This window comes from Triticum aestivum, chromosome 2B, assembly GCF_018294505.1.
Source record: "Triticum aestivum cultivar Chinese Spring chromosome 2B, IWGSC CS RefSeq v2.1, whole genome shotgun sequence".
Taxonomy (NCBI): domain Eukaryota; kingdom Viridiplantae; phylum Streptophyta; class Magnoliopsida; order Poales; family Poaceae; genus Triticum; species Triticum aestivum.
Genome location: NC_057798.1, coordinates 115,381,198 through 115,397,630, shown reverse-complemented (window position 1 = coordinate 115,397,630; position 16,433 = coordinate 115,381,198). Strand labels below are relative to the sequence as shown.

The following is a 16,433-nucleotide window of genomic DNA, read 5'->3' as shown; positions in this document are numbered from 1 at the left end:
TCCTTGACTCGCGTCTCTGGAACATACACCAATACACATACATAGATTCGCCGCAATTTTTTTTTACCAAATTTCAACAAGAATACAAATTTGTACCTCTAGCCGTACCACTAAATGTAATGAAGTTCAGCAGCCACTACAGTACAAGCATGCCAGCAGGTAGAGGCAACATACACCGACCACGATGGCAGTAGATAACCACAAGGATATTCAAAATGGCAACACATACATAACCCACCTGCAGAACGTTACTATCATGCATAAAACACACAAGAGCGCAAACCGATGGCAGTGAATTCACAAGAATAATGTCTCATGGAAGCATTTTCTTCCAATAGGGTATTACAAAGAGATCACGAACGAATTCCACCATCATATATACACCAATACTCTAGTGCAATCTTGTAAGCGAGTAGCGCAGAGGAGTACCGAATATCACTACCAGACTCATAATGACCCAAGAAACTTCATGGCTATTGAAGATTAGGATCTGGTAATAGCAGAAAGAAGCACGTCTACAAAAGTTTTCACGGCTATCGACGATTAGGATCTACTAGCAGAAAGAAACAAGTCTGCAAAAACTCTGTTTTTCCACTGAAAACTTGTATCTGTTGGGATCACTCACAACCATCAGCTGAATGGGTACTGTAGCTCCTTGCAAAATTCTCCGGACACCTTCTCTTCTTAGCTTCATCTGCCAATAACCCAAACCAGAATTTGATCAGATCACCACATATAAGAACATTGTCATATCAACATTAACCATCCAACAGTTTAGTTTCAAGTAGTATAAATCTAAAGGCAGTGCCACTCATTTTTCAGCAATGAAGTACTGCCTCTGTAAACTAATATAAGACATTTTAGACCACTATCACTACTTTAGTGATATAAAAAGGCTTATATTAGTTTACAAAGTAATTTCTATCTTGTGACTTTGTGAGATATTACATAATTCGAATCTTTCTCGTCCTTTTAATTGGTAGTGCTAACAAACACACAACTGATGACATGAACTTCTAACATCAGATATCAACTGTTCTCAAAGAGACGTCTACCAAAATGTAGTGGCATAGCACCACCTTAAAGTACTACATGTGCATACACTTACTGTCATGTTATTTATGTACATGATCAAACCGTTTACTTTCTATTATTAAAGTATAAAAGCACTAAACCGAGTCACAGAACAGCGGACAAAGGCACAATGGCAAGTCTACTAAAATGTAGTGGGCATAGCGGCACATAAAAGTTTGTCATTGTTAAAAGGACTAGAGGTGTGCCATTTTAGCGTCATGCTATTTATTTACATGATCAAATAGTTTACTTCTTTTTACCAGAGTCACGAAACGTGCCACAAAGTCATAATTGCCAAATGCAGCTAAGAAGAGTAGACTCATATGCCATAGCCAAGACTTGTAAACTTTGGGTCTTCCCATTGGTTTCAATGGGGGAAATTATCACTGACAAGAATTCTCAAAGAAGGTGCTTGCAAGCAGTTTCGAAGCATGCAAACAATGTTATAATGTCACTCGCTGCAATGATACAACGATCACAGGGGACCATGGAGCATAAACAGTTAATATTACTTCTTTTCTAATATGTGGAATATCGATCATTTTAATGAATAATGGTCATCACTTCGTAACAAAGGCATACAGTAGAAGTGTAGAACTGCAACAATTGTCACCTTGCACAATTTAAGATCGATGTCAATCCCAATTTCATCGTGAATGCTAATAGGCAATGACCAGAGGAAATAGCAAAATGATCATTGGTTTTATATGGAACAATCTTAAGAAATATCAACACCAATAGTCACTAAGATAAGATAAATGATGGCAAACTAACAACACTGACTGTTTTCGTGCTATTAAGAGGCTACACAAATTATGCAGATTATAATTGAGAAAGATCATACGGCTCACAGATACAGGGCAGCAAAGCAAAAGGGGGAGGTATAAATATACCTCAACAGAACTGCGATGGTGCGTTCCTGTCCGCCTAGCACTCCCTCCAAAGACTAAGAACGAGAGCTGGGATGATAAGAAAGCAAACTGTCGCGTGCATACCAAATATCCCCACATCCTCGATTACAGAACCGACCATTTCCCCCAGAGATATCGATCCCTTCACATGTGGCGACATCATCTCTACCAGAAGACCAGCGAGCGCTAGCAGGATGAAGGCCAACTCCACGACAAATCCAAGCACCGCGGGGCGCAGAAGCCTAAACAAGTGTGCAGCTGACTCCCCTGTGATTGCTCCGAAGGCGCTCTGAGGACAGCAATTTCAACAAAACCATACTGATGGACATTAAATATGGAATGGTTTGGAAATGGTATGTTGCAAATGAAGTGATGAACACAAATGAAAAGAACTACTCCTCCTCCTCCTACTACTCATCATCAGGACATCCTGAACTACGAAATTAATTAGACCACAATATATATGACAACTTAATTAGAACATAATGATAACACTGGCCTATGTACAGCTGCAATTCGATAGGATTAAAAATCACAGGGAGTTAATTTGCACGATACCTTCTTGAATCCCGAAGTGGATCCAGATACAACTGCAATCACGTAGGCCACGCACAGGGCGCACAGTAGCAGGGCGTCAAGCGCGAGCAACGCAAGGAGGGCCCCGTACATGACCGCATGGAGGAACAGGAAGGGAGCGGAGCCCTCGCCCCAGGCGCGGCGCGCGACGACCTCTGCAGCCGTGGCCGCAGACACGATCCACGCAAGCGCGAAGCCCAGGTAGATGAGGGCAAACGCCACGACGCGGAGGACGAAGGGGAGGCACACGAGCGCCGGCGCCACGACGACGACCCGCGCCGGCGGGGGCGGCGGTGGCGGCGAGGGCAGCACCGCGACGACGATCTGCTCCGGCTGGGGCGGCGGCGGCGGCGGCGAGGGCAGCACCACGACGACGGTCAGCGCCATCGATCGGTACGGGAAACCCTAGCTCCTGGAAGCTGCTCGCCCTCGGAGGAGGCGGAGTGGTTGGGTTGCGCAGCGAAGGGTAGAGGGGTTTGTGGGAAATGGAGATTAGCGAGGAACAGGGGAGGGGGTTTTGCGGCCAGCTGTCCGTCTTGCGGGTTCTGTTCTAACCCATTTCCACTAGTGGGGTTCGGGTTGTACCGGGTATGCGGAAATAGTGAGTGCCCCATTCGAGCCAGTGGGTGAAATGTTAAACTTTGTTGCCCATTTTTTTAGGAGAAACTTCAATCTATTTATTTTCAATTTTGGTAGTACAAAGCTAAGGGTAATGAAAATAACGATCAGATCTGTAGACCACCTACCAAGGAATACTTAACAAGCCGAAGACGCGCCGTCGTCATCACCCCTCACTCATCGAAACCGGACAAAGCTTGTTGTAGTAGAAGTTCTTGTTGTAGTAGACAATCGGGAAGTCGTCGTGATAAGGCTCCATAGGACCAAGGCGCCAAAGTAACAACCATCGCCGATAGAGAAAGTCGTAGATCAGAAGGATCAAACTTATAAACAACCAAACGAAGACGAATGGAGACCGGATCCAAACAGATCCACCGAAGACCATAACCGACCAAATCCCGTGAGATCCGATAGAGACACACCTCCACGCGACGATGCTAGGCACACCATTGGGACAAGAAAGAACGTGGGAGACATTATTCCTACCGAGGAACATCGTCGCTGCCACACAGACCCAACCAAGAGGTGGGATCTAATAAGAACGAGAACGGGTTCCCTCCCATCGGCGGGGGTGGCCAAGATCCTCCGCACCTCCATGGCCCAAAGGTCATCAGAGATGGGCCGGACCAGCGGCGGTGTCGACGGGAGGAGACGGAAAGGCTAAGGTCTTTTCTTGTTGCCGAATTTCTTTCAAAAGAAATAAGATTGGAGCTATATTGAAATAACTATGGATGCTCACACAGCTGAGCTATGGCGATGAAGAAGGGCATCCAGAACCATCTGGTTCATTCTGATTGTGCGGAGCTTGTGGATGAAATGTAGTGAGGGTTTGTTAATTTAGTAGCTACCCCTTATTCTTAATGATTGATCAAATATTTATAATAATTTTGGTCATCTATTTAGCATTGTGCGCGTGAAACTAACCTCATGGCTTGGCCATAAATATAAGATGGCAATTAATTTTGTACACTACATGGCAAAAACTTGTTGCATATGCCATTTGTTAAGTTTCCATTTTTGTACACATAATAGTTTTGGGCAATTTTTTATGGAAAACGCTTGACATCAACCGGTGGATCTCAAGCGAGCATGCGCCGGCACATTTGTACAATGCTTGTCCTGCCCGCGGTTCCTTTTATGGGTCAACATGGCCCCTGCTCGTTGCTCACTGTCCACTATGATGAGTTTCTGCAGCGAGGACTCTGTTGCAAAAACTAGAACAAGACCTCTAATTGTAGAAAAAATAAGTTTGCAATGAGACCTCTGTTGCAAAAAACTGCAACAAGACCTCTGTTGCAAAAAAACTGCAACAAGACCTCTGTTAAAAAAACTCTTTGCGAAAATTTCTGCAACATGACCCGTGTTGCATAAATGTTCTGCAACACGCACTAGTAGGAAAACTACTTTACATGAGATACATTAGTCCCGATTTGTAAACGAACCGGCACTAATGTGACCGTCAGTGCCGGTTCCAACGGCTAGGGGGACGGGCATCATTAGTCCCGGTTCGTGACACGAACCGGCACTAAAGGGGTGGTGACAGGGTGGTGTCAGGCTGGGGCCCCACCAGTCCCTTTAGTCCCGGTTCATGGCACAAACCAGTACTAGAAGCTCACCTTTAGTCCCGGTTTGTGCCACGAACCGGGACTAAAGGTTTTCCTATATAAACCCTTCGTCTAGCCCGCGATCGAGTTCTCTGTTCTTCCCCTTTCCTCTCCTCTCTGTTCTTCCCCAAAGCTCGAGCTCATCCTTCATTTTGCCCAAAATGTGTCAAGATTTGAAGGCCCCCTATCTATCCAAGTGATCACAAAGGTTAACAACTTTGTCCTTTTATCTCTCATTGCTAGATTAGCTCTTGCAATGCTCTATAAGTATAGTGATTTGTGGGTTTTTAGTTTGAGAGTAATTATATGTGGTTGTCAGGGATATACCCCGCGGTATGACCCGGCCGGAAGTATGACCCGTCCGGACTTGGTGACTCACTAGTGACCCGCCCTGACTTGGCGACTCACTAAGTGACCCGCCCGGATCTCTCCACTCACTGATTACCCGGCCGAGCTAGGTGACTCATTGGTGACCCGGCCGGTGGGTTAGAGGAGCGACAAGACTCGAAGGCCCAGAAGACTCAAGGCTCAGAAGGCCGACTCATGTTATGGTGGGCCGGCTTAAGAGGAAAGCATAAGGAATATTCCCTTACAAAGGAAGCAAGACTAGGACTCCACTTGTAAAAGAGTAATCCTAATCCTACTAGGACTAGTCACATAAGCCGCCCCTTCAACTTATATAAGGAGGGGCAGGGCGCCCCAAGAGGGACAAGTTTTCACATGTTAGACAAGTTAGGGTTAGACAAACAAGTCTATGGCTCTCGAGATAGAGCACCCTTGTAATCGGTATCATCATCATCAATATCAATGAAGCAGGATGTAGGATTTTACCTCCACTGTGAGGGGCCGAACCTGGGTAAAATCTCGCGTCTCTCGTCCCGCTCAACCCCTCTAAAGCTACCACATAGATGCGTTGGCCTCACGATTAAGTCCTCGCACTAAGGACATCTGTCGTGACAAATCCATGACAGTTGGCGCCCACCATGGGGCCAGCGCACGGTGGCTTCGAGTTCTTGAAGGGCAGCTTCGAAGGGATCAAGGGATACGCTATGGGCCGAATGACCAAAAGTCGTCGCGGCAAGCTCTACATCGACGATGCAGGCTGGGGCCCCGAGGCCGGCTCAGTTGAGTACGGGTACCGGGTCCCCTTCGGTGGAATCCACGTCTTCATCGGCAAGATCGGCGAGCCAGGCCCTGAGCCGGACATCTGCACCGACATCATCGAGACGGCTCAGCGTGCAAGACCCGCCCGAGCTCAGCCCGCCGTGAAACGTGCTTTCGTGGGATGCATCCATGGAGCGAAATTTGGTGAAGGATCTATGTCTGGCGGTGAGACGGCCATCTACTCGGATGGTGAGTCATCCACGGGCGAGACCACTTCACTATATCAATTGCAAGACGGCATGCTTCGGGGTTATTCCGATGGCGACAGTATTCTGGACCCTTATGAGCTGTCGAATAGGCTTGCAATCTTCATGGCCGGAACACAACCCGTGCAGAATTCCTCGACTGCGGCAGCAATGACCTCCGGGTCAGCAGCGGCAATGGCAGCCGGGGCAGGAGGCCCTGTGCGCCCGCCGGCTCAGGTTTTAACAGATTTGTTGGATAAGCTGACGGCCTTGTTGACAACAGAGGTCAGCCCGGCGAATCGGGATCAGCACAACGCAGAAGTTACAAAGCTACAAGATAAGATAGCGTAAGCCAAGGCAGACCTGACGGCTGAGGACGTCAGGATGGTCGCAGAGCGGGCCGCCCTGGATGCTCAGGCGCAGCGGATCCAATCAGAGACTTACCAGCTTACGTTGGATCAGAACGCTTCAAATGAAGTCATGAGGAGAAGGCACAGGTCTCGTCTACCTTCGGTTTATGAGGCGAGAAATATCTTTTCCACACCTGGAGCGGGGACCAGTAACCCGCTGGGAACGAACCGGGTTGCAGCACCTGGGGCTAGAACACCTACTCAACCGCGCATGGGGGAGCCACCATGTCTAAATAATGTTCAGCCTCAGCACGTGCCAACACCATCGGGTCATTATTCTAACCCGTTGGATAACATGATCGCTACAGCAACACGATTGGTGGCTCTCCTAGTGGAAGGTGATTCTCCAGTGACGGTTGAAACACGGAGGGTTAAGGAGCTGCTTCAGACGACATTAGTACAGCAGGAGGCGTATTATTACAGTCGATATAGGATTCATTCGACCCCTCATCCAAGCCGGAGTTGTTGCAGGCATATGGACTCACCAGCTGTTTCAAGCAACTCCCAGCGCCACCAGCTATGTGGGCATGACCCGGCGCGTGATGGAGTTCATAACTTGGCCAATCAAGACAGAGTGCGTCAAGAGGCTGAGCAGGCGGCTCAGCGGGCGGCTCACCAGCCGCTTCCAGTTTATCCAATGACTTCAGTAGAGGCAAGCGTGACCTGTAGATCTACAGGTGTACCCTGTTTGGTGCCGGCTCTGCGTAATTAGCGTTTGCCCAAGGATTTCAAAGGACCTCGTAAGGTGCCTAATTACACAGCCGACTTACCCCCTGAGGCGTGGATTGAAAGTTATGAGATGCCCATGGAACTATTGGAGGTCAGTGATGCCGCGTGCACTAAGTACTTCACCATGATGCTGGATGGAACGGCCCGTACTTGGTTAAAAGGGCTCCCGGCTAATTCTATCGGGTCATGGGCTGAGTTAAAGGCCCGGTTTATTCAGAACTTTAAAGACACATGCAAGCAGCCTATGTCGATTGTGGACTTGTCTACTTGCGCCCAAGAGGAAGGTGAATCAACAACCCATTGGGTGCGCCGGGTCAAAGCTATTATACATTCATCCGATAATATGAATGCCGGTTCTGCAGTCTTAATGTTGGAGAAAAATTGCTGTCTTTTGCCCCTTAAGCAGAAGCTGGGGCGGCTCAAGTGCGATTGTAATGATATGGGGCAACTGATGGCGGCTCTAATCAAATATGCCGACTCTGATAGTACCAAGGACCCCGAGTCTGATGATGGCAAGCCGGGAAAGGGAAAGAAGAATGGCAACACCAAGGGTCCGCAGCATAACCCGGTGAATCAGGGGGCAATGGTAAATGCAAGACTGAGGTAACTCGGAGTTTGTGGCTAACATCAATGCACAGAGCAATAATCAGCGTCGTAAGGGGAGGCCGCCTCCTCAGACCGGTGGATCAGGTCCTATTCTTGAGCAGTTGCTAAATGAGCCTGGTCCAAAGCATGGCACGCAGGAGAAACCAGCTACTCACCTTTGGAAAGATTGTTCAATTATGTGGGCTTTCAAAAATTCTAACTCGTTTCACAGCAATCATGGGCCAGGTGGCGGCTCAAGTTCCGGTGGTGGCGGTTCTCATGGCCCGGTTTACGGAGGTGGCGGTTCTAATTCAGGCTTCCAGGGCCACCAAAGTAATCAGGGTGGTTATAATCAAAGTAATCAGGGTGGTTATAATCAAGGTAATCAGGGTGGTTATAATCAAGGTAATCAGGGTGGTTATAATCAAGGTAATCAGGGTGGTTACAATTAACAATCCAGCCAGGGGGGTCAGCAGCAGCAGCAATCTGGATATCAAAGTCATCCAAAGTAGTTGAATAGTGGGCAGTATCATGTGTTCACCACAAGTTTGTGCAAGTGGGACTAGAAGCTTCATAAGAGGGTTGTTGTTAGGACCCCGATCCTAAGTCACACCGATCTAGCATGTAACACATCATATCACTTTGCGGCCTCACGCACGGTATTCCCACGGGTGCCACCTTACCTGGCCCGGGACCGTTTGCGCCTTTTGGCTCACGTATATGATAGTGCCGCTAGCATCCATATGACAAAGAACCCGGGCTGACATGGCTAGTCGTGAACCCAAAGTGGCACTAACTTACAGGGACAGGCATACATGACCCAGCAACGAACGTGTCGGTCATCAGCGAGTGAATCCAGGCTGTAGCAACTGGGCTAGCAGGACTCTGGTAAACCGGGCTGTAGCAGGCTAACAGGACTCCAGTAGACACCGCGTGACATTTCCCCGAAGGGACAGACACATGAACGAAGAAGTACACATGCCGGCCAGCCTAAGTGTTCCGGAGCAGTAGCAAGCTACCAAGGCTCAGTGGAAGCACTAGGAGACATTTCCCGGTAAGAGAGGCTACCAAGGATAAACAACTAGATAGTTAGATCCCCCACATACCAAGCATTTCAAGAACATGCACACAATATGCTCGATATGTGCAAATACAACATGGCATCACAACATGACTCTACAACTCAAGTATTTTATTCAATAGGCTCCGAGGAGCGAGATATTACAAGCATGAGTCTCATGACTCAACACTCAAAGCAAACAAGTCAAGCACAAATGGAAGTTTAACATGTCTGAGTACAGACATCTACAAAAGAAAAAGGCTAAGAAGCCTGACTGTCTATCAGATCCTGCCGAGGGCACAAGATTGTAGCTGAGGTAACAAGCTAAACGTCGAAGTCCACGTGGAACTACTAGCGAGACTGAAGTCTCTCTCCAAAAACATAAATTAAGCAACGTGAGTACAAATGTACCCAGCAAGACTTACATCAGATCTAACTACATATGCATCATTATCAACAAGGGGATGGTGGGGTTTAACTGCAGCAAGCCAGCTTTGACTCGGTGGCTATCCTGAACTACGACTGCAAGTAACTCTTTTGAGGTGGCGCACACGAGTTCACATATTCACCATATCAATACACCACTATGGATCCGCTCCCGTCTCCCTACGAGTATGCCATCCATAGCACTCACGCTTATCTTGCGTATTTTAGAGTATCCACTTTCACTTGTCTATGAACTGTACAGGCAACCCAGAAGTCCTTTACCGCGGACACGGCTATTCGAATAGATGATATTAACCCTGCAGGGGTGTACTTATTCACACACGCTCTCACCACTTACCGCCGTTTACAGGACATGTACTCGGCAACCTTCAAGCGGAAGCCCAGCGAGGGTGTCGGCCACGACCTGACTAACCACAAAAGTCTCTCGTCCAGGTTTATCGCCTATTCGGGTTCCATCCGCAAGGAGATCCGGCCGGGGTGTCGCTCACGGCCCCAAACGATGTGAGCAGGGTTTCCAAGCCCACCATCCGGGTGCCACTTGGTACACCGTGCCACTGTGCCTAGTTTGTCCCAAGCCCACCTGTACCGGGTGCCACTTGGTAGACTACTAACACTACCTACAAACACCAGAAACTAGTTGCAACTCCTGGACAGAGATCATGTTGATTAATAAGTCGAGAGAGTCAATTAAGGATCCCAATGTGTGGTAGTAGCTGTTCATGGATCACAAACATAGAACTCAGTTCCTGAGGACGGCTGCAATGAGACAACCCACCATGTAATCCTACGTGGCCTCTCACCGCTATCTTTACCAAATCGTGTTCACACACTTAGCTCACACATAGTAGGACATGTTCACACGCCTCTGATTCATCCCCGATGAATCAGACCTGACTCAACTCTAAGTAGTAGCAGGCATGACAAACAAGTATGAATGAGTAGGCACAACCGGGCTCAAACAACTCCTACTCATGCTAGTGGGTTTCATCTATTTACTGTGGCAATGACAGGTCATGCAAAGGATAAAGGGGTTCAGCTACCGCAGCAAGTAACAGATGAATCGGTGTTGTCCTAATGCAGTAAAAGAGAGTAGGAGCGAGAGAGTAGGATTGTATCGGAATGAACAAGGGGTTTTTGCTTGCCTGGCACTTCTGAAGATAGTATAGTTCTTCATCGGTGTCATCGAACTCATCGTCGGAACCACGTCTATCGAGAGGGAACAATTACCGGCAACAGAGAGGAAACACAATCAATGCAATGCACATTATGAGGCATGATCATGACATGGCAACATGCTGGTGTTTTGAGCTAATGTAGCTAGCAACAAAGTTAAATGAAGTTGGTTTGAACCCTAAGTTCAAATCCAAACTCCATATGTGATTTCTTAAATGCCATTTAATTGAATTGTCCTAAACAATAGTCATAAGTTGTTCTAACATGCATGAAAGAAGTATAGATGGATAGATTGGATTTTTCTGATCATTTTTCGTATATAAATTATTTCATTTGTAGTTATGGTTGAATTTCTATGATTTTTAGAAGTTTAGGACATTTTCTGGAATTTTCTGAATTATTTTAAATCCAGAAAATTATTAACTGCGTCAGCCTGACGTCAGTGTGACGTCAGCAGGTCAACGGAGTGGTCCAAGTCAAATCTAACCTGTGGGGCCCGTGTGTCAGTGTTTAGCTAAACTAATCTAGTTTAGTTAGTACTAACCTAGGTCATTCTAATTAAGTTTAAACTTGAACAAGGTTAATTAGTCGGGTGGGGCCCACATGTCATTGACTCTGGGGAGGTCAAACCCCTGGTCGAATAAAGTCAAACCCGCCAGCGTTAAACCGCCGGCGAGGTCAGTGGCGGCCGCGGGCTTCAGAAAAGCTCCACAGAGCACAGCTGGATGCGCTGGAGGCAGCTCTAGGACGCTGGCGACGCGGCGCGTCGGATGGTGGTGGTCTCCGGGCCTAGAATGGCATGTTGCATCGCCGGCGATGACCACAGCGGCGGCTGGAGCTCGAGCAAGCTCGGGGTCGGGGCTACGACGTGCAAAAGGACGAACTGAAGCTGCTGTGAGGCTCTAGGTGTTGCTTCGAAGCATTTGGACGCACTGGCGTGACCAAATGGTCGCCGGAGCTACGCGGGCGACAAGCTCGGGCGGCGGTGGTTCTCGGTTTCGATGAACGCGACGGCTAGAGGATGGGAAAGATGCAGGAAAGAGAGGGGAAACGCAGCAGAGCTCACTAGGAGGTCGGCGACAGGCTCAGCTGGCTCGGGGACGACCGGAAGGCGACGAATCCGTCGATGGAGTCCGGCGATCGTGCTCGGGGAAGACGACTCGTGGCGGCGATGTAGGGCTCCCACGGTTGAATGGTTGGTGTAGACGACGCAGAAGGTGGTTGCGGTTCCTCTGGACCCATCAGGGAGGCACAGGATGGACGGTGGCCGCGGCTATGGCGGCAGCGAGCTCACGGGCGTCTCGACCATGGTGGAGAGGGCGAGAGGGAGGCAAGGGGGAGAGAGGACCAGAGAGTGAGGGGGGTCGAGGGGGTTCTGCGGGGTGGTGTGGCGTCGTCAAGGGCGAGGGGGAGCAGCTGCGTGGCTAGCAGGAGGTGCCCACGGCTCGGTTGTGCGCGCGCCACGCGCAACGCCAGTAGGCGCGAGGAAGACGACGCGCGGCGGGGTGGGCTAGGCCGATCTATTGCGGTCTTGGGCCGCACAGGCAGGTGGGCTGCTGCCAGGTTAGTTCCTTTCTCTCTCTCTCTCTCTCTCTCTCTCTCTCTTTTATTTAAGTTTTTATATTACTCTGTAATCTTGTGGCTTTTCTAAAAATACATAGGCATTTTCAAAAATCACCAAACTGCACATGCCCATGGTTTAGAACATATCCAACATGGAACATTTCAGTTTGGGATTATTTGGACGTTTAAAATATTATATAGCATTTAAATGCCCAAATGCAAATAGAGTATGATTTAATTCAGTGACACAATGTTGTCCTAGAAAAATGTGAACCAATTTTGCCAGAGGTTCTGACCCAGGACAAAAATGATGGAGATTTTAGAAGGGCATTTCAGGTTCATTGAAAAAGATTTTAGTAAACCCTAGTTGTCTTCAGGGGGGTGCTGGGGGTTCTGTCATCCCCATTTCAACTTTTTGTGAAAAGTAAACATGATCCAACACCAGATGCTAGCACTAGGCATGGTCAGAGCTAGGGATGTGACAGCTCACCCCCACTAAACAAGAATCTCGTCCCGAGATTCAAGCATAGGGTAAGATGAAGGGGGACGCAAACTAACACAATCTTCACGATCCAGGTGGCACTTCATAAGGGCGTTGATTCAGTCACCATCATTGTCTCGTCGCCTTACTCTGAGAACTCCAACTAACATGACAATGAGAGGGAAAGGAAAACTCTAGAGGGATCGATCTTATCGAAGGTCGAACAACTCATGATCAACTCACAAAGTGGGACATTGAAACATCTCTCGAGCTGAGACACAAAGCATTCGTCCAGAGGGATGGAGTGAAACACATGACAAAGGTCCACTAGGTAGGCAATAATTCCACACCTAAGAAGGTGGTGAACGGTTGTCAACGTAGCGAGGAGTTGACTTGCCATGATACCATAACAGGGCACCTTAGGGAAGGTGACTCGTAGATATAGTCCCCTTAAGTGGCAAAAAGAATTACCTTTGATGCATAGATCATTGAAATTCTCTAGACCAGCCTAAGGAAAATCACAAACGACCGTGTGAAGGAGTTCGAAGAAATGGCATACTCAGTTTGGAGAGAAAACTTGAGTTATGAGACAACTCGACAAATGGAAGGCACATTCCAATTGATGCCGAGGATATAACCTAGTGTCTGAGCATGCCCTCAAGAACTTGAGCATTACCAATATCCGCGTCAAGGATCCTGGCAACACAACGTACTACCATGATGAATACCGGTGGAAGATGCATATGCAAAGGAAGATAACCCCTTCTCAGACTTCACCTTGGCGGGGCCAAGGAAAACAAAATCTGGATGATCGACCGAGAGACATTTAGCACTCCGCTTCTAATGTTCTCCTTGATGTGCTAGTGTAACCCATTTATAGATATGGTTTGATATCTAGAACATCAAGTAAAAGGTCGGACTTTGGGAGCGCAAGAATCCATAAGGAAACAACTACTGGATTAAATCCTACGAGATCCTTATGGGGAGGTGGCCAACTTCTTCAATCAAGATACTACAATAATAGATCTTCCGGCTAGGTGTGTCGGCCACGACATCCACTTTACCGGGTTACAGAGAGACCATTATTATAGTTCTTGGGAAACGTTCCAACCATCATATCTGCCTGAGATTCAGATCTGGTTGGTGTCAGAATAATCCAGACTCATCGAGTCTAGGAAGAACAATGAAAGATTGCAACACAAATCAACGAGATGACATTGCGAGATTCTCGGGAAATGAACTACGATAGCAAGCTCCAAAACATGAGCTGGTTCTGCTACACACATGTGAACATGTTGTCCCAGACAAAACATGATCACATGGTAGTCTTACAATAAAACACTACCGAGTTCCGGCGGGGAACCATCAACAAGGATATCAAAGTCTTGTGCATGAACTAGTATTCGCACATCAACTCCTTTTCCTTGAACAATTCAATCAGTGGCTTGGTGTGCTAGGGATACATGTGGAATGAAGGTTGTGAGCCTGTCAAACCATAGCATACTTCGCACATGCATGGCTGACTTGGGATGGTACCAGGGAAACAAAAACAATCTTTCTCGAACTCACGGCGGCAACTTGCTCCAAATGCACGTGAATCGGAGAAAGTCACTTGTTTCATCCAACATATTCTTCACGAATGGGACATGAAGATAATGCTTATAAAAGTTTCCAACACTAGGTTGATGTTCAACATGAATCATGGGGGAGACAAAATGCTGCTGATGGGCTCAACAGTAACTCATCGGAATTTCCATATCACTGGACTTCCGCCATCATGTGAACACGGTGATAGTATTGGTCAGACCAAAAGATGTAATGGCGTATGCTCGAGGGATGAACCACGAGTAAGACAACATTACGAATATCGTTGGTTCTAACTTGATTTGACGATAGCCCACACTCAAATCTAGGTTTGGACACGACAATAGATTCAACAACTGATCACGGGGATCAGTCGATGAAGATATCATCTTTCTTCAACACACACACACTCACACTCAAGGATATCCCTTAGTGATGAACTAAGTCGGACAAGCTTCCATCTTCCAACTCTCCAAGTTGTTGTTTAGCTTAACCAACTAGCTCGGGGTATCCAACACAGAATCTTGGAGAATGGGTGGTTTGGAAGAAAACCAACATGATCACGAACTCAACATTGCGGTCAGGTGAAACCTGGTCATACTTCCAAGAAGATATTCGGAAAATCATGAACCACCGATACGTTACTAAGCTCGAGAACAATCTTGCTTTTCAGGGCAACACGATATGATCAGAGAGCGAGGGATTGACACAATCCTAACTCATTGATAGAAGAGTGCACCGAGGATAAGGACTAGGTAGCACAATCTATCTTAGAATGATGATTCAAAACCCAACACGCTAAGAATGAAATTATTGTCCATTAACTACCAAGCAACGGAGTTGCTAGGAGTATTGATTTCGCACATCACGGTACACTTGTCGGCATTCCGGTTACAGTAACATGGGAACCGAGGAATGAACAATGATGGCGAGAAGTATCACTACGTCAAGAATTCACAAGAGATGGTGCAATTCTCATGACAATCCTGACGTAAGGAGGGTAACACTCCAAGGTGGAACAGGCCAAAAGCTTGATTGCATTTGATCTGCGGAATACAACTGCTTTGACCCAATCCTAGAAATGGATGAGGTACTGGAGTTTGTTTCTCCTAGTCATTCTGAACTAGAATGGCTTGACGGACCACAAGAGTAGTAGGCATCGATTAACGAATGCATGCATACTCTTGACTATCAATTGATAGACGAAGGTCGGAAGACAACTGAAATAGGACAACTCAAAAGAACAAATGATTTTTTTGAGTTGTGGATGCATAGATTAGTATGTCGAACCAAGTTCAACAGGTTTCTTCCGGATAACCCATGCGAAGAAGGTAGAACTGGCAGAGTCACAATATAAAATGAAGAACTCATCGAGAGCACTCCTGTTATGATCTTTTGATCCAACAAACTTCTGCCATAAGTGGTTCATAGTATTTGGAAGAAGGAAATACCATGGACCTCGAGGACTAATGCAAAGGTTACTAATAACCTAAAGGAACTAGCAACACTATCAACATGAAGTAAGTAGGGTGAATCTTGGTTCGAAAACCCAGGAATAGAATACCTACTATTAAGTGGCATCACGAGATGCTCTCGAGAATGAAGGCCAGAATCATCACACTGGGAACTCAAGCATGGCTAGATTACTAGGTAATGCTCCAAGACACCTAGGGTCATAATAATAGCTCCAACATAAATGCCGAGGCAATGAAGTACCTCAACACACTAGTTAGTGTGGTTAACCTGGCCAAAGGAACATCAGAATGCTAAGAAGGGATTTGCAAATGCATCAGGCTATTTAGAAACCTGGGACGACTCGGACAGCATAACGGCTATAAATGCTCAAAAAGATTGGAGACATGCTAGAAAAATGGTGGCATAGCCACTCAGAAGCACAATATCAAGGTTCTGAAATCAACTATGAATACACGGAGATAGTACGAACTGAACTGAGGCTTGAATCCATCAATCCTATAAGTCTACGGATTAGTAACACGTGATCCTGATAGAAATAAGAGAAAGCCTAGTTCCTTAACCCCGTAGGAAAGATAAGATGACTCAGATCAGAAGGGCATAAGGTATAAGGAGTAAAAAGAGCCTTACGTTCCATCCCACAATCAATTCCCTTATATAACTAAAGAATTTCTAGACTCAACTTCGACCAGTTTGGCTTGGTAATCCTACAGGCAGTCAAGCTCTGATACCAAAGCTGTCAGGACCCCGATCCTAAGTCACACCAATCTAGCATGTAACACATCATATCACTTTG

General features: G+C 47.0%; 1 protein-coding gene across 1 annotated transcript; it reads right to left on the bottom strand.

The window, feature by feature from the left end:
- Positions 1-453: 453 nt before the first annotated feature.
- On the bottom strand, positions 454-3,059 carry LOC123043804 (uncharacterized). The gene is made up of 3 exons (XM_044466383.1): positions 2,544-3,059; positions 1,968-2,274; positions 454-694 (listed from the first exon to the last, which is right to left on the bottom strand). The coding sequence occupies exons 1-2, from the start codon at positions 2,946-2,948 to the stop codon at positions 2,002-2,004; spliced, it is 678 nt and encodes a 225-aa protein (XP_044322318.1). The 5' UTR covers positions 2,949-3,059; the 3' UTR covers positions 454-694; positions 1,968-2,001.
- Positions 3,060-16,433: the final 13,374 nt, after the last annotated feature.

What these genes read in the sequence shown, in the direction of transcription:
- LOC123043804 (XM_044466383.1), bottom strand. Translation starts at nt 2,948, where the DNA reads ATGGCGCTGACCGTCGTCGTGGTGCTGCCCTCGCCGCCGCCGCCGCCG. An exon ending in CCACTTCGGGATTCAAGAAG is followed by an intron (nt 2,275 to 2,543) that starts GTATCGTGCAAA and finishes TGCTGTCCTCAG; the next exon opens with AGCGCCTTCGGAGCAATCAC.